The 24,483-nt window shown below is 41.9% G+C and overlaps 1 protein-coding gene across 3 annotated transcripts in view; it reads right to left on the minus strand.

Moving 5' to 3' along the window:
* The window catches only part of lsp1a (lymphocyte specific protein 1 a), a 294,870-nt gene that overhangs the window by 89,720 nt on the left and 180,667 nt on the right, over window positions 1-24,483 (minus strand). For all 3 annotated transcript variants that reach the window (XM_059975693.1, XM_059975691.1, XM_059975692.1), the window contains exon 3: window positions 4,873-5,320. In XM_059975693.1, the coding sequence (XP_059831676.1) occupies window positions 4,873-5,320 (448 nt within the window). The remainder of the gene's footprint in view (window positions 1-4,872; window positions 5,321-24,483) is intronic.

The raw sequence follows: 24,483 nt of genomic DNA on the forward strand, positions 1-24,483 counted from the left end.
CTGGTGCGGGAGCAGAGGCTCCTGTAGCACCTACCGGACGGGAGGAGAGTAACAAGTCCATGGTTAGGGCGAGATGCATCCTTGATAATGCTTTCAACCTACCCAGGCAGCATTTATGGTAGATGTTCTCAATCGTGGGCAATTGGGTGCTGATAATCTGTTGGGCTGTTTTCACCACCCGCTGGAGTGCTTTGCGGTCCGATACGGGACAATTGCCATACCACACTGAGATGCAGTTGGTGAGTATGCTCTCAATGGTACAGCTGTAAAAGTCCGTCAGTATCCTGGGACAGAGGTGAGCTTTCTTGATGCTACGCAGGAAATAAAGGCGCTGTTGCGTCTTTATGATCAGGATGGAAGAGTTCAGGGACCAGACGCGATCCTCGGAAATTAATAAATGACCTTAGATTAGAAACAGGACAAAGCTCTAGATGGATAAACTTGAGTTTATTACCACCCTCAGAGCAGCATGTTGTCCATCATGAAGGTTCAAATTATTACACAGAACCACATACAAAATGCTGGGGGAACTTGTCAGGCCAGGAAAGGTCGATGTTTCAAGCTGAGACCCTTCGTCGGGACTGCAGAGGAAGGGGGGAAGATGCCAGAATGGAAAGGTGGGGGAAAAGGAAGGAATACTAGCAAGAAGATGGTAGGTTAAGACAGGTGGGGGGAGGGTTGGAGGGTGGGTGAAGTGAGAAGCTGGGAGGTGGTAGCTGGAGAAAGTGCTGAAAGAATAGGAAGATGATTGAAGAGGAGAGTGGGGAGGAGGTGGGGAAAAATTGCTGGAAGTTAGAGAAACCAATGTACTTTCTATCAGGTTGGGTGTGTCGTGGTTTTTCGTGCCTCACAAATGACCAGGAGACGCAGAAGATTCTTCAAGAAGGGTTAAACTTTAATTTGCAAATCAAAGCTGAGACAGTCATTGAGCTAGTCCAGAGGTCGGCAACCTGCGGCTCCAGAGCCACATGCGGCTCTTTGATCTCTGTGATGCGGCTCCCCGTGGTTTGTTAGCTTTTGAAATGTAATTCGAAATTTGAAGATTATGGTGATCTTGTACAATCTGAAAACTTTGCGGAGACACCGTTTCCTGGCACATCCGAACCGGCTCACAATTAGCCACCGTTCCGACTAAGGGAGATAGCCTACGGGGGTTTGTGAGTATGTGTCTTTTGAAGCATCCGCGCCCACGGGGACGGGTTGAGGGAGGCTTTAAAGCAAGGCTGTTTAGTTCGAATAAAGTTACCTTTGACTGCAGTGTCTTTATTTTAGCGCTGCGTGTAGCACACCGCTACAACGTGTTTTTTTATCACTATTAATATACATCACAACTGCCAATGCCTGACGCCCGCCAGTGCGCGCATTCTTTTAATTCTTCGATCCAAGGTAGGCTACCTACGGAGTAACCTTCAACCCAATGTCTTTTTTTCGGAGTTCAAAATGTTTTTGTTGCATGCAGAAATGTAATTTCGTTTTCTCTGCAGGAGTTCATCAATTTCATAAATGCAACACATTATAGTTTGTTTATACATAGCATAAAGGCAAAAAAAACCCGTTGTATGCAGTGTTATTTCATTTTGTGGCTCCCAGTGTTTTCTTTTCTGTGGGAAATGGGTCCATATTGGCTCTTTCAGTGGTAAACGTTGCCGACCCCTGAGCTAGTCGCTGATTGCCCACCGATCTCTGGACACAGCATTTTTTATAGTATTTGTCCAGTTGTATTAGCATATGTAATCGATCTATAGTTGTGTATTACAGGTACTACACAAACTACACGTACATCATGTCCCTATTGTTCCTATGAATTGGCTTAATCATGTTCTAATCTACAACTCTTAGCTACCTCTCATTAACATACCATTGTCTTCTACATTTTTAAGACTTCAGTCTCCTACCAAATTGGGTACATGCATAGCAAATAATAAACTCAGAACTGAGCAATGTTCTAATCTACATTTCTTTAGCTACCTCTCATTAACACACCATTGTCTTCTACATTCCTAAGATTTCATTCTGCTAAATTGACGACATGCATAGCAAACTGACTAGTCACACAGCAAATGATACAAGTTTTATACTCCATAATATTTTTATACTCCAATAGGTGCCACCCAGATGGTACATGAGCTATTGCTCCTCCCAAAGCTCTCATCGTGGTAGTAGAGGAGGTCATGAACTGACATGTTGGAATGAGGATGGGGACTGGAATTAAAATGGCTGGCTGCAGAGAAGTCCTACTTGTTGCGGATGGAGTGAAGGTACTCGACAAAGCAGTCCCTCATTCTGCGTTGGAGGGTTTGCTTTGTTACTTCACCAGGAAGGATGGTTTGAGGCCCTGAATGGAGGAGAGGCAGGAGGTGAATGGGCAAATGTAGCAATCCTCCACGTGCAGGGTTACGTGCCAGGAGACAAATCAGTGGGGAGGGATGAATAGACAAGGGAATCACAGAGAGAGTGATCCCTCTGGAAAGCAGAGAGTGGAAGGGAGAGGTAGAGATGCATTTTGTGGTAGGATTCTGTTGAAGATGCTGGAACTTGTGGAGAATGATCTATCACACAGACCTTCTTATGATAATATTTTGCAATTTCAACAAATTATATCAAATCTAGGCCAGGTGTTAGGAACTTGATTAAAATTTGCCAAACCCATTTATCAATTTTAATATTCAGATTGCACAAAGCTTTACCTACATACAATCCACCTACAACCCCAGAACTCAATAATCAGCTACTTACGTAAAGCACTGTTTCATTAGCATTATTCTGACAATTGTAAGTCAATTGCACCCCCCCACCCCCAACCATACAGTAAGAGTCACTGTGTCTAAGTTGGGTGCTATGTAAATATAATAGTTTAACAATGGCATCTCACAGTGAATGAGTCAGAGGAGATTACTGTCCTCGGAGTTCTGGAAGCAAAAATGTGATTGTGATGGGCAGGCGAAAGAAAATGGCTTATTTATCAGCACATCTCAACAAGTGATTGATTTCACCACTTGAATGAGTCTACATTCCACCAGTTCAACAGTGTCAAATGAAGTTGCTTTAGTTATTGTTACTGAATTAGCTGGAACTTCTATACATTAAAAAAGGAAAAAAAAATAGCATGCATGTTTCAAATCAGAATAAAGAATAGAAAAAGCCGTGGACACACAATAAACCGTGAATCAGATAACAAAAATGTTTCTGATAGGGTCCTCCTTGAGAATATGAACTGAGAGAACTGGTTTTACTATTAATTTTTTGACATGGAAGGAGACTATTTGGCTCAGTGTTAATGCTGACTCTCCAAACTACTCGCCCACTTATTTCCAAATAATTATTGAATCTCACATGCTTCCAAATTTGTAAATACTGTTTTCCCTATGATCCCTTGCACAGAATGCTGATCACTTCTTGACATCAATTTACTAACGATTAACATACAAGTGCATACATTAGCTATGTCTTCCTCATTCCTGTAAGCAGGAGGGGGGATCAAGATGGGATTGCCCTTGCCACTACTAACCCGGCCGAAGATCCTGGCTTAGTGGCGACAAGATTGTTATTAGCTCACTTCCACTGATATCTCTGCCTTATCAGTCATTCACTTCTCACCCTCACCCAAGACAAAGCGTGATTCACCATTATGCTTAGCATGATGATAGGGATTGGCTGAGACTTCTGACCACTGACTTTGCAGCAGTGGAACCAAAAAGTAGTAAATACTTGGGCAGATCTGGCTTTAGAAGAGTTATATTTCCAGCTCCAAATGGCTCAGTCAGTATCCCTAATTGTCACCTCAAGGATCTGAAATAAGCCAACCCACAATGAAATATCACACCTTTAACATTTAAAAACAGCCAAATATAAAGATGCACACCCCGGAGAATGGTAGAACAAACAATATATTACAGTGCATCTGACATTTAATGTCCACTGACAAAAAATGGATGATGTGCTCACTATTATTACCAAGTATCCACATAAACCTCTACTTTTACGAACTGACATATTTAATTTGATTATCTTAACTTTTCTTAGCACATTTCAGCAGGAGGCTTCTGGATTCAAGGTATACATTGAAGACTGATGATAGTGATGTTATGAATGAAAATTAGGAACTATGTGGAAGGGTAAGTAAATATATTGGGTCCATTTTTGCAGTTGAGGAAGAATAGCACATCAGACAATCCAAGAAATGTAACAGTAAATCAGGGACAAAGATTTGCCAAAACAGGACTGAATGACTTCCAAGGAAAATAGATGAAAGGAACGGATGAAATATTCCTTTCATGTCCTTCCAATCTGGGAAGATATCATTGAACTGGAAAATTGTGCATGTCGTCGTTATTTCAAGCACTGAGTACTTGTGTGTATAACAATCAACACAGGTGAAACTAGAAAAATATATACCAACTAACTTTGAATTTTTTTCAGTGATTCAGAGACAAATTCCATAGAACATTACTGCACAGAAACAGGCCTTTTGGCCCTTCTTGCTGTGCAAAGAAGGGCCAAATTCCTGGCGTTAATAATTAGGGAAATTGGTAGGTAAAGAGAGAAAAAAAATGTTGGGCAAATAAAGGAGTGGGTCAAAGCTCAAAAGTGTAAAGCAAAATCTAAAGCAGGGATTCCCAACCTGGAGTCCATTAACCTACAGTTAATGGTAAGTCTCCACGGCATAAAAAAAGATTGGGAACCCCTGATCTAAGGGTATTCCTATTGAACAGGGCAACAACTGAGAATAAATTGATCTGCTTTAAGTTCTAAGGATAGGCACAAAACTGATTGAAAGACTTTAACACTACCTAATGGGGTCGTCACAATTACTGAACCCATGAAAAAATTCTAACAGGCCAAAAATTTGTAGGAGTTGGTTTCTTACTTTACCTTTTCTATTTCCATTGTCCATCTCTCATTCTCCATTTTGTCCTGGTCCAATTGTTCTCTCTCTTCTCTCAGATACTTCAACCTTTGTCTGTCTTCTTTTTGAGCTCTCTCCATCTCGGCCTTCTCTCTTTGCTTCCTTTCATACTCTCGCTGCTGATAGTTTGCTCCCTCTTGCTCTTGTTCCTGTTGGAGCATCCTTCTTTCCTCCTCCTCCTCCTCCACCTGCCACCTTTTCAATTTACCGATACCCAGCTCCCTCTGGTCCTCTTGCTCTCTTCTTTCTCTAGCAAAACTATTCTCCATGGCCGATTCATTGACATGGTCTTCCTCTGTGAATCCCAACTCCTCCCTACGTTTCTGCCGACGCTCTTCTCTCCTCTGAGTCCAGTCACTGAAACCTTCGTCCTCGTCCAGGGCAGAATTGGTTGACTTGGAACTTAAGACATATCTGTGATTAACCAAGAGAAAAAAAAAAGAAATACATAAAAACCCCTATTTATTAATGTTTGGTAGTTTCAAGCTTAGAAGTGCGATTGAATAAATTAACATTTAATTACCACTGCTGCACAGTGCTGCAGTGTGTCTCATTTACAAAATACACTGCAGGTACTTGTCAGATTACTCAAATAGCACCTCCCAAATCCCTGAACTGTACCACGGAGAAGAACAGGCAGTATGTATTTGGGAATTCCACCTCATTCCTCACCAAGCTGTACATCTTTATGATTCGACTACACAGTACAGTGGTATATTGCTTCCCTGTTCTACTGGATCGTGGGAGTACTGTCATCAGCAGGTCTGGAGCTGTTCACCACAGTTTGAGGGAAACTAGCAACAGGTAACATATACAATAAATGCTGGCCTTGCCGTTGATACAAGATTCTGAAAAGGAACATTAACAAAACCCAATAATCACAAAAATACCTATAAATCTGAACTTTTCCATCTCGATAACACAAAGTCGGGTTTATTTCACTAAACAGTTTGCTTACCAAGGACAATATGGATGGATAAAGTTGACACACAAGTCTAGCAGGCAATTCTTCAGGTTGGGCAAGTGACAATATATAATCATCATGTGACCTGCTTCAAGTTCTTCCATGATGCAAGCAGCTTGTCTCTCCACATATTTAGTTTGAGCAGCAGAACCTGGTCTATGTTTTGAACCTCATTAGCAGCGGAGAGAGCCCTTATCTGTTCAGCTTTAGAGTTAATTGATTTGCAATGGGACTGAACTATTAAGACTACTGTTTACATGGTGGCATCTGCATTATGAAACCCTAATTAGCATGTTATTAATGAGGTTCTCATCGTCTTTGGGAGCAGCTCATCTGACTAAAAGGAGTGTGTTCAAAGAGCAACCAGTGGGAATTCAATGGGAATTACTCTACAGCAGGGTAGGCTCATACCATTTCTGCTTACACATCAACAAGGAACATTAAAATTACCTCCTAGCATTCAATAATGTCAATGTTATTTGTTTCTCTCCTAAACAGAACTTTGATAAGAATTTAAATCTTGACATTTTATCTTAATAATAAAATTTAATCCCATTCGTTTCTTAGTGAAATTTTGAGATAATAATGTTTCCCATCAGTGAAAAATGTAATGAAGGAACATACGCTGCTCATTGTGTTGGGATGTCACTGGTACCTGATGAGCCACAGCTTTTTGACATAATAGGATCACCCTTGATAATGGACACCATTTAAAAGAGCAGCCATCACACAGACAGCTATCAAGATCACCAAAGAGAAAGCTGTAAGAACCAGTGCCTGCTGGTCTCTGAGCCTTAGATTTCAAAGGAGAAATTAGGACCTGTCACTTAAATGGACAATGGAGAAACATGGTATTGATGTTCAGCATTATTATACAAGGAAGAGTTGTACAAGTCTGAATAAAAATATCTCTATCAAAAATAGTACATCATAACACTCATTTCACCAGGAGTTTTCTCTGATGTTTGCTCTCATGATTGGACACAAAAAACATGCTATAAACATGCAAATCAGATATCGGAATCTATAGTAGTTCTCAATGGTGGCCTGTGCTATTTTCTGAGATATAGTACAATGTAAATTAGTCTATCATGTCCAGCATCAATCTGATAAGGTCCCACAAGGCAGAGTGTGACAGTAGAGGGTTGTTTTTGTGGCTAGTTGTGGCCCATGAGGAGCAATGCTGAGAGCCTTGCTGTTATATGAGAATAATTTGGATGTGAATGTGGGAGGCATGATCGGATGACACCAAGACTGGCAGAGATGTTGATGGTGCAGAAGACAGTCTTGGTCTGCAGACAGATACGTGTTGCTGAAAGGGGCTGGAAAATGGTGGATGGAGTCTAATACAGGTGAAAATCTGCGGATGCATTGTGGAGCACTAATAAGGTCAGGGCACAAGCTTCCTTTCTGAACCCTGTTACATACCCTGTAACAGGGTATCTTACCAGCAAAGATAGAAGTGTCCGTTGGAGTCTGGTACTATTTTCCAAACAGTGTTTATTAGTAAAATATACAAATTAATATCAACAATGCAAATATACAGATAATACACCGTTAGCAATACTAAACCTAAAAGTGTGGGTATAATAATAATAAATAATAAACAAGCTCTATCGATGTCTAGGGGATAATGAATTGTCATATGTGAATATAAAGTTCAGTTCAGTTCAAACAGGCTGAGGTAGTTGTTGGTCAATGTGTTGTAATTGTTGGAGAGAGAGAGAGAGAGAGAGCGAGCGAGCAAACAGTGACAGCCTGTCAAACCTTCCTTTACATTTTTGATCCGTCGATGTGTTGTTGTGGCCATTCAGGTATGATCCCTCTGTCCTTTAGCTAGACCGTTCTTCTATGGTGGAATCGTCACCCAGGCAAGGGCGGACACACACACAAGCCCCCACTGACCTCGCTATAAACACTGCGAGTTGAAATTGACTGATCCTTCATTCGGTCTCCGATGCCCCACACTTTCTCGTGGGTTCCAACACTTAAGTAGTGCTCACTAGTGTGTCTCTTGGTGCGTCTGAGAGGTGTCTCCCCAGACCTCACTTTTATCCCTATACACACGGGGTCTCAGGTGTCAATCAGTTCTGAGTGGCTTAGCCCAGCAAACCAGCCCACTCCGGCTGTCCACTGAGGAATTTTAATGAACAGAATAATAGACAATAGGTGCAGAAGTAGACCATTCGGCCCCTCGAGTCTGCACCACCATTCTGAGATCATGGCTGATCATTCACTATCAATACCCAGTCCCTGCCTTGTCCCCATATCCCTTGATTCCCCTATCCATCAGATATCTATCTAGCTCCTTCTTGAAAGCATCCAGAGAATTGGCCTCCACCATCTTCTGAGGCAGTGCATTTCACACCTCCACAACTCTCTGGGAGAAGAGGTTCTTCATCAACTCTGTTTTAAATAACTGACCTCTTATTCTCAATCCATGCCCTCTGGTACTGGACTCTCCCAACATCTGGAACATATTTCCTGCCTCAATCCTATCAAATCCTTTAATTATTTTAAACGTTTCAATCAGATCCCCTCTCAATCTCCTCAATTCCAGTATGTACAAGCCCAATCTCTGCAATCTCCCTGCGTAAGACAGCCCTGCCATCCCAGGAATCAACCTAGTGAATCTATGCTGCACTTCCTCAATTGCCAGAATGTCCTTCCTTAATCCTGGAGACCAAAACTGTACACAATATTCCAGGTGTGGTCTCACCAGGGCCCTGTACAAATGCAAAAGGACATCCTTGCTCTTGTACTCAATTCTCCTTGTAATAAAGGCCAACATTCCATTTGCCCTCTTCACTGCCTGTTGCACTTGCTCATTCACCTTCATTGACTGATGAACTAGGACTCCTAGGTCTCTTTGCATTTCTCCCTTACCTAACTCTACACCGTTCAGACAATACTCTGCCCTCTTGTTCCTGCTTCCAAAGTGGATTTATTCACATTGAATGACATCTGCCAAGTATCTGCCCACTCACCCAGCCTATCCAAGTCTCCCTGTATTCTCCTAACGTCCTCTTCGCATGTCACACTGCCACCCAGTTTAGTATCGTCAGCAAACTTGCTGATATAGTTTTCAATGCCCTCATCTAAATTGAGTACCAAGTAAACAGCCCTCTCCGGAGCCTTAAGTCTTACAGGAGTCATAATATGGTGGAACAAGAAATCTCTTCCTCCCTGTGTTATCGCTCCCTTTTCTGAAGCAAATGTTCCAGTCCAAGTATGTTTTTGTTCCATCTCTTTCTCTCTCATTAGCAGCCTGGCAACAGTAATGGTTTGTAATTCTCCCAGGGGAGGGGGACATGGGCAACCCTGCACCCTTCTGCCCATCAGAGTTGTTCATCCTTCGTAACAACCCTACACAATGACACTCACAATTTCCTTCATAACAAATCTCACCTTTTCTTACCCGATGAATCACTTTACTGAACTGCAGAACAAATTGTATTCACAGTGACCAAATTCACAGATAGTATTGTAGGTGTGGTCTCCGCAACATAAGGCAAGCTTACTCTTGCATGACAATGTACTTGCACCGCTCCGTTGTATTTCCTGATCACTTCATTTTGTGCACAGTTTATCAGAAGCCCTTTTAAAACTTTTTGATTCCTCTACGTCAGTGGTTCCCAACCTTTTTTTGGCCATGCCCCACCTAATCACCTCTAAAATCCTGATGCCCCCTATGGTGATATATAATTCTTATTATTCAAAAAGTGAACTCCTATTCACCTGGAGGAAGCCTAAAAGACCATTAACTTGGTTTAAACAAGCTTCCAAAGAACATGGCATTCATGAAAAAGAAAAATAAAAGAACCAAAGGACTGTTAAAGTTCTGAGGAAGAAATTACTAAGAAATTGTAAAAAAAAGAACATTAAGTGATATTAAAATAATAATAATAATAATAAATAAACAATGCCGATTCGTTTCTACAGCATACAAAGACAGATACACCATTTAAAAGAGATGACGCAATGTACACACCTTCACACCACCAAGAACCGAAAGCTACTGCAAAAAGCAGCATTGGTGCGACCTCGTACGAGTTTCTTACACGTTTGGACTTGTTCATTCGTTCCTTCCTACATCAGTCAATTCATTAATTTAATTATGAAAGCCATTTGATGGTTGTAATGATGGTGATACACTATATATACAGTACATACGCAATTACACATGTACATACACACAAGTATTTTTATGTATGCATACTGTATATACACATATGTATTAGCTCACACACACACTCATACTCACACAGACTTACTAGAAAAAATTCACTGTTAATAACTCATTCTTGAATTGCCCCCCTTAAAAATCAAATTACCCCCCCCCCCCGTGGGGCGTACGCCCCATGTTGGGAACCATTGCTCTATATCCTCCTTATAGCACCTCTTAATACACAGCATTGTATCTTTAGCCAATTTTCGTTTTACACTCAGTTCTACATACATCACTTCCCAATTATCCTTATCTAATAACTTACCACCAAGTTAATTATAACCTATTTATTCTCTCTTCCAATTCGCTGAACTTCATCCACAATAATATATCACTCCAATGCCCTGAGCCAGTATTTCATGTAATAAGCACTATGAGGCACCTCACTGGATGCTGAACCTTGAAAGACACCTACAGCAAACCCGTATTTGTAAAAATGTAAGAATGACAGACCCAGTTTCACTTTTTACAATATTTGAAATCATTTGCTGGAAATAGCATGTATCTAGTTATTATTCTTCCTAAATACTGCAACTAAAAGAATTTTGCTCCCAAGAATTTAGGCTGTGCCAGTTGCAGAGTCTCTGAAGATTATCTGCAGGCTGGAACCATGCTAAGTGTCAAGTAGCACAGACGCAGGAGAATTAATACAGAATTAATACGGAACTAAATCTTTAAAACGGTGTAAGAAACAAGCATTCGTCCTGCTTTTAATTAGGTTGTAGATGACTTGCCAGCAAAAAGCCTGGCTCAGAAAGAAAGCAAACATTAATAGTGTGGTTTCCTGTTGTATAGTTTAATGTCTTTCAATGACTGCATGTACTGTAATACAAGTTCATCATTTCAGCCACTGTATGTTTTCGAAAGGAGAATCATTGAAACAAGATGTACGGCTAATTCCTTGTGTATTCTTTAAAATCAGTTTGGTCAATTGCCACAATACTTTGCAAGCTGAGATCACATGAAACGTCTAGCTTAAAGTGCAGTGTCCTGCAAAGATTATTGTACATTCAAAAGACATTGTGAACACCCTTATTCACTTCTGGCTTTCACCTTTCTGTAAATTTAACAACTAAGTGGATTATACAGCAATGCCACATTACAGGAACCATCACAAAATCTTGTCTGTAAATTGTACTGATTTTTCCCCAAAATCATAGCTGACACGTGTTGGAGCATTGATCATTTGAAATCAGCGTTTCTCCAGCATTGTAATCATTTATCCATTCACTTTCCATGCAGAGATGTTTAAAATTTCCGCCAGTTGGAGATTTTATTGGTGCCCTGATACAGTCAAAGGTCTCGATCTTCCATCTAGCATTATTTGAACTACCAACTTTAACTGAATGAGAAAATCTAAATAAAAATCTTATGAAAAGAGTGTGTCATTGTGATATTTATTTTATGAAAGGGCAGTAAACAAGTCTGAAGTGCACGTGTATGTGTTGAGTTTTTTTTAATAGATTGCCAAATAATTCAAGGGATCCGAAGATTCTGAAATGAATAACTTTGTTTCAAAATGGCATACGTTTCAAGTTTCACAAGGAATAGCCACAGACAACCAGCAACATACATCAAGCAGAATATCTGATGACACTTACACATGACTCAATAGCGGAGAAGGCAGTTGTTTTCCTCCTGTGAAACTTAACCCAGTTACGATGCTGGAAAATGCTGACTTCAACTGAACAATGCTCCAACACATGTCAGCTCTGATTTTGGGAAAATTCTGATATAACTTACAGACAAGATTTTTTGATAGTTCCTGTAATATGGCATTGTGTATAATTACAATTAAAGAACGATGCAAGCCAGAAATTAATATGGGTGTTCACAATGCCCTTAGAATGTACAATAATCTTTGCAGGACCCTACAGAAAAACCTGGCAATTCTGGACAATATTTCTCACCCTCTGCTTGCTACCTTAGCTGAACAGAGGAGCACTTTTAGCAATAGACTATAATAACTGTGCTGCTCCAAAGAGCACTATATGAGGTCGTTCTTACCCTCAACTATTAGGCTCTATAATGATTCAACCTATAGCCAGGGAAATGATAACCCCCTCCTGTTAGACTGCTTGAGGTAACTTATTTTTTTATTCTTTCTACTTCCCTTCTAATATTTATATCTGTGCAATTGTAATGCTACTGTGAGACTGGAATTTCCTTTGGGATCAATTAGGCCTCTATCTTTCTTCACTTTGAGCTGGTAGTTTCATGTCATCTCAGCTTACAAAGTATTATGGCAACTGACCAAACTGAGTTTAAAGAATACACAAATTATCGCACACATGCACTAAAAATGTCAAAATCAATGAATTGGGAAAACATATTGTTTTGATCTTGGAAGTCTTGGAAGACAATGTCATATTTTCCAAGGTTCCTGTTCTGAAATGTCTTTGCTACACAGACCAATGTTTGCGATCCTTCCTAGCAACTCATACTAAGCGAGGGAAGGTTAGCAAATAAATGCTATTAAGGAAAAACATAAGGAAAATAATTCTGATACAGTATTTTATCCTATTTCTCACTTTATTTAAATAAGCATTTAAAATGCAATGCCGTGCACAAATGTGCATTAGACAATAGACAATAGGTGCAGAAGTAGATCGTTCGGCCCCTCGAGTCTGCACCGCCATTCTGAGATCATGGCTGATCATTCACTATCAATACCCAGTCCCTGCCTTGTCCCCATATCCCTTGATTCCCCTATCCATCAGATATCTATCCAGCTCCTTCTTGAAAGCATCCAGAGAATTGGCCTCCACCGTCTTCTGAGGCAGTGCATTCCACACCTCCACAACTCTCTGGGAGAAGAAGCTCTTCCTCAACTCTGTTTTAAATAACTGACCTCTTATTCTCAATCCATGCCCTCTGGTACTGGACTCTCCCAACATCTGGAACATATTTCCTGCCTCAATCCTATCAAATCCTTTAATTATCTTAAACGTTTCAATCAGATCCCCTCTCAATCTCCTCAATTCCAGCGTGTACAAGCCCAATCTCTCCAATCTCTCTGCGTAAGACAGCCCTGCCATCCCAGGAATCAACCTAGTGAATCTACGCTGCACTTCCTCAATTGCCAGAATGTCCTTCCTTAAACCTGGAGTCCAAAACTGTACACAATATTCCAGGTGTGGTTTCACCAGGGCCCTGTACAAATGCAAAAGAACATCCTTGCTCTTGTATTCAATTCCCCTTGTAACAAAGGCCAACATTCCATTTGCCCTCTTCACTGCCTGTTGCACTTGCTCATTCACCTTCATTGACTGGTGAACTAGGACTCCTAGGTCTCTTTGCATTTCTCCCTTACCTAACTCTACACCGTTCAGACAATACTCTGCCCTCTTGTTCCTGCTTCCAAAGTGGATAACTTCACATTTATTCACATTGAATGACATCTGCCAAGTATCGGCCCACTCACTCAGCCTATCCAAGTCTCCCTGTATTCTCCTAACGTCCTCTTCGCATGTCACACTGCCACCCAGTTTAGTATCGTCAGCAAACTTGCTGATATAGTTTTCAATGCCCTCATCTAAATCATTGACATAAATCGTAAAGAGCTGTGGTCCCAATACAGAGCCCTGTGGTACCCCACTAGTCACCTCCAGCCAGTCTGAGAAACACCCATTCACTGCTACCCTTTGCTTTCTATCTGCCAACCAGTTTTCTATCCATGTTGAAACCCTGCCCCCAATGCCATGAGCTCTGATTTTACTCACCAATCTCCTATGTGGCACCTTATCGAATGCCTTCTGAAAATCTAGGTACACAACATCTACTGGCTTACCCTCATCTAACATCCTTGTTACACCCTCAAAAAACTCCAACAGATTAGTCAAGCATGATTTGCCCTTGGTAAATCCATGCTGGCTCGGCTTAATCCTATTTCTGCCATCTAGATGTGCCACTATTTCGTCCTTAATAATGGACTCAAGCATCTTCCCCATGACTGACGTTAGGCTAACAGGGCGATAGTTCTCCGTTTTCTCCTTCCCTCCCTTCTTGAAAAGTGGGACAACATTAGCCACTCTCCAATCTTCAGGAACTGATCCTGAATCTAAGGAACATTGGAAAATGATTACCAGTGCATCCGCAATTTCCTGAGGCACCTCTTTTAGAACCCTCGGATGCAGACCATCTGGACCCGGGGATTTATTAGCCTTCAGTCCTACCAGTCTACTCATCACAGTTTCTTTCCTAATGTCAATCTGTCTCAATTCCTCTGATATCTTATGACCCTGGCCCATCCATACATCTGGGAGATTGCTTGTGTCCTCCCTGGTGAAGACAGATCTAAAGTATGCATTAAATTCTGTTGCCATTTCCCTGTTTCCCATAACAATTTCTCCCAATTCATTCTTCAAGGGGCCAACATTGTTCTTAACTATCTTCTTTCTCTTCACATGGCTAAAAAAGCTTTTGCTATCCCCTTTTATATTCCTGGCTAGACTGAGCTCATACCTGATTTTTTCTCTCCGTATTGCTTTTTTAGTTAAGATCTGCTGTTCCTTAAAACTTTCCCAATCATCTGTATTCCCACTCATCTTAGCCCTGTCATACTTCTTTTTCTTTAATGCTATACAATCTCTGACTTCCTTTGTCAACCACTGTGGCCCCTTCCCCCTCTTTGAATCCTTCCTTCTCATTGGAATGAACTGCTTTTGCATCTTTTGTATTATGCCCAAGAATATCTGCCACTGCTGATCCACTGTCTTTCCTGCCAGGGCATCCGCCCATTTAACTTTGGCCAGCTCTTCCCTCATGGCTCCGTAGTCTCCTTTATTTAATTGCAACACTGACACCTCTGATCTGCCCCTATCCCTCTCAAATTGTAGATAAAAACTTATCATCTTATGATCACTACTTCCTAATGGCTCCTTTACTTCAAGATCACTTATCAATTCCTGTTCATTACACATCACCAAGAACAAAATAGCCTCGTTCCTGGTTGGCTCAAGCACAAGCTGTTCCAAAAATACATCCCTTAGACACTCCACAAACTCCCTATCCTGGGGTCCAGCACCTACCTGATTCTCCCAGTCCACCTGCATGTTGAAATCTCCTATAACGACTGCATTACCTTCAGCACATGCCAATGTTAACTCCCTAATCAACTTGTACCCAATATCCACTCTACTGTTTGGGGGCCTGTACACAACACCCATTAGGGTCTTTTTACCCTTACTGTTCCTCAGCTCAATCCACACAGACTCTACTTCCCCTGTTCCCAAGTCACCTCTTGCTAAGGACTGAATCTCATTCCTCACCAACAGGGCCACCCCACCCCCTCTTCCCATATTTCTGTCTCTACGATAGCACGTATACCCTGGTACACTCAATTCCCAGGCCTGATCCCCTTGCAGCCATGTCTCCGTTATCCCAACAATATCGTAGTTCCCCATTTTCATCTGAGCTTCAAGCTCATCTGTCTTATTTCTGACACTACGTGCATTCAAGTATAGAATTCTTAGCCCATTCCTCCTCTCTTTGCTTAAAACACTGTCTACTGTACCTAACCCAGCTCCTTGAACTTCCATCGGGCAAATTGCACCCTGAATTTTGATGACCTTCTCAAGATCACCCAAACCTTCTACACACTTAACCCCATGCACCTTCTGACCAACCCTCTGGATCTGGATCCCTGCCCCCTGCACATCTAGTTTAAACCCCCCTGAGCAGCACTGGCAAATACTCCTGCAAGAATGTTAGTACCCCTCCGGTTCAGATGTAAACCATCCCTTCGAAACAGATCCCAATGTCCCTGGAACAAAGACCAATTATCCAAAAACCTGAACCCTTCCTTCCTGCACCATGCTCTCAGCCTCGTATTAATGTGCATAATCATTCTATTCTTCGCCTCACTCGCACGTGGCACAGGTAGCAATCCCGAGATTGTCACCCTGGAGGTCCTGCCTTTCAGCTTCACTCCTAACTCCCTGAACTCTCTAAGCAGGACCCCCTCACTCACCTTACCTACATCGTTGGTCCCTACATGGACCACTACATCTGGGTTCATGCCCTCACTCTCAAGAATAGCCTGCACCCGATCTGAGATGTCCCGGACCCTGGCACCAGGGAGGCAACATATCATCCGAGACTCCCGAACTGCCCCACAAAATCTCCTATCTGCCCCCCTAACTATAGAGTCCCCTAAAACTATCGCTCTCTTCTCTTCCCTCCTCCCCTTTCTAGTTGAGGGTTCAACCTCTGTGCCAGAGGCAGGACCACTACAACTCATTCCTGGTAGGTCATCCCCATCAACAGTATCCAGTACGGTATACTTATTGTTAATGGGAATGGCCGAGGGGTGCTCTGCTCTCTCTGCCTGCTCCCCCTGCCTCTCTGGACCGTCACCCATCTGCCTACTTCTTGGTTTTTTGGTGTGACTACCTCCTGATAACTCCTATCTATCTCTGCCTCCACCTCCCGAATGATCCGTAGTTCATCCAGCTCCTGCTCCAACTCCCTAACACGGGCTGATAGGAGCTGCAGCTGGACGCACCTTTTGCAGGTGTGGTCATCAGGAACAACTGTGTTGACCCTGACCTCCCACATACTGCATACGGAGCACACCACTGCTCTGACTGTCTCCCCCAAACCTGAACTGGATTAATAGAATAAGTCTAAAAAGCACCTAGCGACCTTACCTTCTTCCCTCAGTGAGCAACCACACAGGCTTACCGAAGTCCCCTTACGCCGAAGCCCACTTAGCCAAAGCCCAGGACTCTGCTTCCACGGACTCCGCTGCCCGCTCTGACAAGAAGTCCTGCCTTTTAAAGTGCGCGCTCGACACTGACGTCACTTGCGCCTGCGCATTTCCCCCTCCTCCACAGGTATTGACCAGGTAGGCTTAAATCCTATCTACACGGTCGAATTCTCTGAGCTCCCAGCTGAATCACAAGCTGTAACTTGCTCCCGATTCAAATGATTTTCACATAGAAAATTTATATAAACAGATATCAAAGTTATTGAACAAGTTATCTATTCCTTGCTTCAAATGAAAAACATTCACTTGGTATGAGAACCACGTTGAAATTGCGCCACAGGATCTTTAAGTTGCACTTGAACTATTGGAACAAGCAGATGAGATTTTAGCTTAACATTTCAAGCAAGTGGTACAAATAAGAAGTGCATAAAGAACAGTATCCCACACGGCTGCAACAAACTGTCAGCCTGAAGGAGTTGTGAAAAATAACTTGAACTCATACCCTTCCTGCTAAGGAAAGAAGTATGTACTAACATAGCTGTGTATTTAACATTTCAATAATTTAAATTGAGTTATATGTAAAAATACATTAACTGTATATATCATCACACTACCTACATATGTGATAAGTGCACAACTCGCTCGCTTTAAGTAAACTTGAAATTACACCTGTATTTTCAGACTCCCGGAAGTTTCGCTGAATTAGTTTAATGTTACAAAACATAACAGAACATTACAGGGCTGGTCTGAACAAATGGGAGCCTTGTTTAGGATGGGATGCAGTTCACTGGTTATACTTAGATGCAAAGAGCCTGCCTGCACTCATTATTATCAAGAGGAAGAGTAACTGGCACTTAGCCTAGATAGCAGATGAGCACCAAGGACTAAAAACTATGTTCAATGAAAGTGATAGGGAAAGGGAGGAAGATTTTGTAAGTCACTGAAGGAGGCTGGGACATTGTTCATTTTTGTTTCACATTCCACTGAAGGGCTGAATTCTGGCATTTATCTGCAAACAATTTGCTGTAGGAACTCAGTGGGTGAAGTGGTAACTGGGAAGGGGTCTGTCAACATCTTGGGTCAAAACCCTAAATCAGGACTAAGTATGGACATAGAGGTAGCTATAAATGGAGAGGGAGAATAATGAGACAGAGGTGACTGGTGGATCAAGAGATAAAGGATTATGGAAAGATTAAACCAGGTCGGAGAAGACTAGAGTGGAATTAGAAGGCAGAAGCAGGTTTGCTATAAATGGAGGTGTACTCAAAGAATAACAAAAGAGGGGCAGTCAGAGACAAATAAGGTTGAAGATGGAGACAAGCTGGGAGGATGATTAGTAGGAACACAAAAGGCTAGCTTTGCCTGTATTGTTAAGTAAGGGAGGTGATAGCCATTAAGGGAGAGGTGGAAGGCAGATGGAACCAGAACCAGGTGGCTAGGAGGGGAGAACATATTTTTGTGGGAATGAGAAGGAGAATTGAACGGCATGCAACTGAGAGCTTGTACACCTAGTCTGATTGGTCTGACTGATATAGAGGAGGCTATCAACCGAGTGCAGGAGACAAGAGTGGAGGAGATGCATCTTAAACATTGCTTTACCTAGAAGGGTTGTTTTGGTCTCTGGATGGTAATAAGAGAGGGGGTGTAAGTGTTAAATCACCTGTGGCTGCAGGGGATAATGCCAGGTGTCAGGAAGTGGCGGGTGGGGAGGGATTCGGCTGAGGAAATAGTCCCTATGGAAGGCAGAAATGGGTGGGGTGCGGAAAGTGTGCAAGATTTTTTGAAAATTCAATGACTAGTCTTCCTGATACAGGTGATCATTTCCCCAGTGTCAGAACTATGTTGATTCATATCAATTAATTAATTTTTCAAAATGGTGGAAGAAGTCACTACTTGCAGGAACACAACAAATTCTGCAACATGAGTGAATCTGCAGATGCTGGAAATAAATAAAAACACAAAATGCTGGCAGAACTCAGCAGGCCAGACAGCATCTATGGGAGGAGGTAGTGACGACGTTTCAGGCCGAAACCCTTCATCATTCTGCAGGTGCCTGAAATCATGAGCAATACACACGAACTGCTGAGGAACTCAGCAGGTCAGACAGCATCTGTGGAGGGAGATAAACAGTAAATTTTTTGGCTCAAATCAAACAACACGAGTCCTAATGAAGGGTCTCAGGCTGAAATGTCGACTGTTTATTTCCCTCCTTAGATGTTGGCTAAACTATTTGCAGGAGGCCTTTTATACAGAAACAACTTAAAACCACTGTCTCACAGAAACAGGAAGGTGGAAAGCTACCTCACACCCACTTACCCTACACAAATGCATTTAAAACTTGGATCTGAAAAACCTTATGGTTCCCCATATGAGAACTCAAACCTTCAATTTCTTTCAAGGTCTGGTGCCTTTTTAGCTCCGTAAGATCATAAGAACAGAAGATATAGGGGCAGAATTGGGCTGCTCAGTCGATTTGAGATTACTCAGCCATTCAATCACGGCTGATTTATTTTCTCTCTCAGCCCCATTATCTTGACTTTTCCTGTTCTTCCATATTAATCAAGGACTGATCAACCACCTCTTCAAATATACTCAATGACTTGGCCCCCACAGCTCCTTATGCAAACTACATCTGTAAACCCAACATTAGCCTTTGTTTTTAAAAAAGGGAGATTTTCTCACACATTAGCAACTCTGAGTTACTGTAGTAGAGATATCAGTCCTGTGAGGGCCTTCTGACAAGACGAGCACTTCTTTGCTGGAAATGATATGCTACATTACTATGTTGCAGCCAGGACTAACCACATTACCACTGCAGATTTTCAAAGTGTAACTGTGGAATGATTGTCTGTAGGTCTATTTTCATGGGCATCATTTTGTATTATATATTCATGGAGAGATAGGAGACTGCAGATGCTGAAATCTGCAGGGAGAAAAAAAGAGCTGCCGGAGGAACTCTACGAGTCAGATGTCATCCGTGGAGGGAAATGGACAGTTGGCATTTCAGATTGAGACCTTTTATCTGGACCCATGTTGATACCATCATTTGGAGTCTCAACGTGCACAGACGTTCCCCGACCAGCTGAATTTCTCCACCAGCTTGCTTTTGCTCTGTTATTTCTTACTATTCCAATGGACAACAAACACTGGAGAGTGCTCACCAACATGCTGATAGCAAGCACTTCCAGAAATCCATTGATAAATACCTTTGAAAGGTGTGGCAGTGTGGCATTATGTATTGTAATGAAGCAGCAGCTACATTTACAGGTATGTTGTATATTGCAATAGTGTGAATGGGCAGTTGAGTAGAATAGGAATAATACTGACTAAAGGTGAAAGACAGTTTCCCATCTACTTGTCTCTATAAAAGACAATGGTTTTAATTGTTTCTGTTCAACTCTTTGAGTGATATGAAGGTACTAACACATCTCCTTCTACCTTAGGCCACTAATTTATTAATCACCCCTGCTGTGGACACTTCCTGGAGGTCCAAGATCTCTATGCTCCATGACCGCTGGACTAAGTGTGTAAGTGTAGGAGGGGAGTACGTTGAAAAATAAATATGCTAGGTTTTCTAAAATTGACTCCTTCTACCTTAGGCCACGAACATATCAATCACCTCTTCCATATTATTGGCTAGCTTACCTTCATATTAAATCTTTTCTCTCCTTATGGCTTTTTTAGTTGCCTTCTGTTGGTTTTTGAAAGCTTCCCAATTTTCTAACCTCCCACTAAATTTTACTATATCATTCATATGCCTTCTCTTTTTCTTTTAAGCTGCCTTTGATTTCCCTTCTTTGCCAAGTTGACTCATTCTTCCTTTAAAATGCTTCTTCATCCTTGGGTCGCATCTATCCTGCACCTTCCAAATTGCCCCCCGAAACTCCAGCCATTGCTGTTCTGACCTCATCCCTGCTATTGTCCCCTTCCAGTCAACTTTGGCCAGCTCTACCTGCATATTGAAATACCCTGTGATGATTATAACTTTGCCCTTTTTACATGCCTTTTTTTAATCCCCATTGTAATTTGTATCCCTCATCCTGGCTAATGTTTAGAGTCCTGTATGTAACTCCCATCAGGGTCTTTTCACCCTTGCAGTTTCTTAACTCTACCCACATGGATTCTACATCTTCTAATCCTATGTCACCCCTTTTGTTCTCTTTCTCTCTCTTTACCTCTTCCTTTAACTCCTGGAGGAAGGAGAGGAGTACGTGAGCTTTCTTGCTTGTGCCAAAAACTTGGTATTGATCAGTACCATAATACATAGTGATAGCAATTTTGACAATGAACTTTGTGTCAAAGTAACAATATCTTCCTCAATATCAGCAAAAGGAAGGAGCTGGAAGTAGGGGGTTTGCACCAATACTGCTGATGGTGGAAGAGGCCGAGGGCCTCAGGTTGCCAGGCGTAAAATATCACTACCAACTCCTGGTGCAACCACACAGATATGACCATCAATAAAGCACACTAACACGATCATCAATAAAGCACACTAGCACATCTACTTCCTCAGAAGTCTATGAAAATTCAGCATGTCGCTAATGCTTCTTAACAATTTTTATAGATGCACTATCAACATCCTCTCTGGATGTATCACATATTTGAATGGCAAGTACCCTGCCCAGGACTGCTGGAAATTACGGAGTTGTGAACACTGTCCAATCCATTTTTAAAAAAACAAGCTTTTCACCATTGATTCCGCCTACACTCTCAACTGCATCGGGAAAGTGGCCAACCTAATCAAAACCTCTCCTTCCCCTGTCATTCCCTCTTGTCCTCTCTCCCCTTGGGGAGAAGATACAGAAGTCTGAAAGCATGAACTACCAGATCCAAGTGGTTATCATTCTTGAATAAGCCCCTCATAGCAGACAAACTCTTGATCTCTCGTTCTACCTTGTCGTGCCCTTGCACTTTCTCTAAACCTGAAACCACTTATTATTATTCTGTTTTCTTTCCGTTACCTCAGTTTAATTATATACAGCTTCATCTATCCGGACAGCTTGCAAAACCAAATCTCTTCACTGTAGCTTGTTACATGGGACAATAATTCACAGGATTCAAAGTACCGTAAATTCCGGACTACAGAGCGCACCTGATTAAAAGCCGCACGCTCTAATTTTAGAAAGAAAATCAATTTTGTACTTGTACAGGCCGCACAGGATTTTAAGCTGCAGGTGTCCCACGTTGTAATATGAGATATTTACACAGAAAGATATTACACGTGAGGATTTTTTAACTTTTAATTAAATCCGTATGGTAACATAAACAAATATATATTGCAAATGCTTTTTTTTCGAACAGTGCCTGTAACACAGCTACTTTTAAATATACGTACGTATCGGTAACACACAAATTATGTTGCGTATACTTTCTTACTGAACAGTGCATGAACAACATTCCAATATCTCCTAATGACTGGCTAAAAAAATATATATACTGCAGCCTACCAGGAAAAGTTATTGATCGCCTTCTTCATCTTCCTCCTGCGCACTAAAACAATCAAAGTCCTTCAGTGTCCGAATTGAATAAAACCTCAGGATCTCGTCACTCACTTCAGTCTCTTCGTTGTCGCTCTCACTTGAGCACACGCGGTCCTCTTCATCACACAGCAGTCCAGCCTTTCGAAACCCGCTGGTGATGGTGGATGTTGTGACACGGCTCCACACATTTAGGATCCACTGGCAGACTTGAGTTAAAGATGCTCTTCGCATGCGTCCTGTTTTGGTAAAGGATTTCTCGCCGCTCGTCATCCAAGCCTCCCACTCAACGCGTAGCGCCACTTTAAATGCCCGGTTCACGCTGATGTCCAGTAGGAATTTTTCCTTTGGCATTGTCAGCCACTTAAAAATCACCATCGGTGGAAGCTTTAGTCCGGATGCTGTGCAGCTCAGAACACAAGTAAAATGCGTTCTCTCATGGCCACTTGTTTTCAGTGTGATGGACAAGTCACCTTTTTTAAAAACAGTCCGAGTGAGAGGCAGGTCAAACGTCAAAGGTACTTCATCCATATTTATGATATCATCTGGCCCAATGGAATACTCCGCTATCTTTGTTTGAGTGAATGTGCGGAAGTTAGCAAGCTTTTCCTCGTGGTCGGGAGGGAGCTGCTGACACAGAGTCGTGCGTACCCTGACGGACAGGCCTTTTCGTCTCATAAATCTAAAACACTACGATGGCCCACCTCTAAAATCTTCGATTTTCATTTTGGTGGCGATTGCTTTAACCTTCAGTCTGATCTGCACGGTGGAAACACCGCGGCCACCTGCTCTCTGTGTGTTAACCCAGTCTTCAAGAAAGTTTCCAAGTTCGGGCCATCTGCTATGATTACCTCTGAAAGCTTTTGTCGTCTTTTTGCATTGACTCAGTTCTTCACGCTGGCGTCTCCACCATCTCACCATCGATCCATTTATGCCAAGGTTATGTGCAGCAGCTCGATTTCCTTCTTCAACCACCAGATTGATCGCCTTTAACTTAAAAGCTGCATCATATGCTTTTCTTTGAGTGTTTTCCATGTTGATGAGGGTGAGTACAAATGACTGATTTACAATAATTTAACTGTGAAAGTGCGCTTGATTTATCGTACAATTTCATTGGACCTCTGTGAACTACTCATCAATTTTATTGGTCTACTGTTACGAGGCAAAATGTTTTTGGCGGCATGAAAAAAGAACATGCATTAGCCACACCGTAGCCACAGTGTTCAAAGCGTGGGAAAAAAGTAGTAGCTTATAGTCTGGAATTTACGGTACATTTATTATCAAAGTGTGTATGCAGTATACAACCCCTAAGATTCATCTTCCCCACAGACAGCCATGAAAGCAAGTAAGCCGTGGAACCCGTTCAAAGAAAAACATCAAAAAACACATTGCGCAAACAGCAACAAAAAGAATGAGCAAAAACACAGAATATAAAATACGAAGTCTTAAGAGTCCATGTTCAGTTCAGCTCAGTAAACATTATCTGCAGGCCGTCCTGATTCAAAATACCCCAAAAATAGTAACAGAAAAGGAGCAACCATAAACCAGAAAACACATCATAATGAGAGCTACAGTCCAGTCCACAAACCACATCAATAACGTCACACATAGACACCCTTTCCGGCAGTTGCAAGTGAGAAGCTGGCAAGAGGTGCTGAACACTCACTCGCCTCGATATTTTCCAATCCTCCTCGGTGCTTTTATCGGTAAGATATGCGGCCGATCATGGGCTCACGCCCTGGCTCACCTCCTGGAACCCAGTCAGAGACAGCAAAGCGCCAGATTCCTCAATTGGTCACATTTGAAAGAGAAGGAAAGGTGCAAAAGAAATTAACGAAGCTGTTTCATGGAGCATGTTGAGGATGTCATCTGTGTTAGCCTTGTTCACTGGTGACATAAATCAGTACAAATAAGATAAAGAGAATGATAGTGAGTTACCCAATGTTCCATACCTGATGTTTTCGCCTCTCCCTATTACAATAAAATAAAAAAATCAACAGCAATGTAAATGGGATGCTGATTTACATAGCATTTTACACTCATGCACTAGAACAATTGGACATTCCACCCTTTTACATTTAAGCAGGAACTATCAGGAATACTTACCGTACCTCAACTTTCAGGAAAACTGGTATGCAAGCCTCCTCATCATAAATAATCAAGACCTCAGCAACACTTGAAAGAGCTCACAGTAAATGG

The sequence above is a fragment of the Hypanus sabinus genome, chromosome 7 (assembly GCF_030144855.1).
Source record: "Hypanus sabinus isolate sHypSab1 chromosome 7, sHypSab1.hap1, whole genome shotgun sequence".
NCBI classification, from domain to species: domain Eukaryota; kingdom Metazoa; phylum Chordata; class Chondrichthyes; order Myliobatiformes; family Dasyatidae; genus Hypanus; species Hypanus sabinus.